Source organism: Hyaena hyaena, unplaced genomic scaffold (assembly GCF_003009895.1).
Source record: "Hyaena hyaena isolate Hyena2069 unplaced genomic scaffold, ASM300989v1 scaffold_434, whole genome shotgun sequence".
NCBI lineage: Eukaryota > Metazoa > Chordata > Mammalia > Carnivora > Hyaenidae > Hyaena > Hyaena hyaena.
In genome coordinates, this window is record NW_024081069.1 from 397982 (window position 1) to 398966 (window position 985).

Below are 985 nucleotides of genomic sequence, written 5' to 3' on the forward strand. Positions count from 1 at the left end.
CTCAGAGGGACAGTAGCTCAGGCCAGTGATGTCTTCCTTCACCTGTCTCCCATCCCCTCCAACCACATTACATACCTAAAACTTGTACATAATTTGCTCTGGTATGTGGGTTAAGGAACACGGGGTTTGTGGTGGAAGGCTGGATTCAAGTCCAGCTGGGTGACTGGTGGGAAACCATCTGGCCTGTGTTTCTCAGACAGCATCTCAGGGACCCTCCATTTAGAATCATGAGTTGGGGGAGTCTAGGTAAAAATATACATTCCTGGGTCCCCTGAATCAGGGCCTGTAATTGGGGGCTAGGGCAAGCGAGAGACCAGCAACAGCATCTGCAAGTTTAATAAACTCCTGAGGCAATTTTTATGCACACTCATTGTTCTTTTTTTTTTTTTTTTTTTTTACAAGAGAACAAATCTACACCTTTATTTATTTACTTTTCAGTTAGTTTAAATCCTTGAGGGGTACAGCATCACACGGATTCTGTGGCCAATGGCTTTAGCAGGAAGGTTGCTTCGGAATTTTGCACGAACCATGCCACTGTTTCCATGAGCACGAGTTACTTTTCCCCAGATTACTCTGGTTTTATTCGGTTTGCCACCAGGAGTCACTGTGTTGTTCTTTGCTTTGTACACATAAGCACATCTCTTGCCTAGATAGAACTCAGTTTCATCTCGGGCATAAACACCTTCAATTTTAAGAAGAGCTGTGTGCTCCCTCTGGTTCCTGAGACCCCGTTTATAGCCAGCAAAAATGGCTTTGGACCACAACCTTCCAGACATATTTGTCATTTCAGGAGTCCTGTTCCCAGCAGGCCTCCACGGGTTCAAAGATGGCGGAAAGAGCGCACACTCATTGTTCTAAACAATGATCTTAATGTTCCTGAGCTTAAAGGTCTTGATGGATAAGGTGCTGATCGTAGTGTCTGCTGGTTGTTGTGAGGATGGAGTAAAAACACTCTACAGACCTGACGTATTACCATCTCACAACA

At 44.8% G+C, this 985-nt stretch overlaps 1 protein-coding gene across 1 annotated transcript; it reads right to left on the bottom strand.

The window, feature by feature from the left end:
• Positions 1-427: 427 nt before the first annotated feature.
• On the bottom strand, positions 428-776 carry LOC120245863 (60S ribosomal protein L35a). Its single transcript, XM_039253033.1, has one exon. The coding sequence runs from the start codon at positions 774-776 to the stop codon at positions 444-446; it is 333 nt and encodes a 110-aa protein (XP_039108964.1). The 3' UTR covers positions 428-443.
• Positions 777-985: the final 209 nt, after the last annotated feature.

Bases quoted from the DNA above. Each gene is read 5' to 3' on its own strand.
- LOC120245863 (XM_039253033.1), bottom strand. From the start codon at position 776: ATGTCTGGAAGGTTGTGGTCCAAAGCCATTTTTGCTGGCTATAAACGG.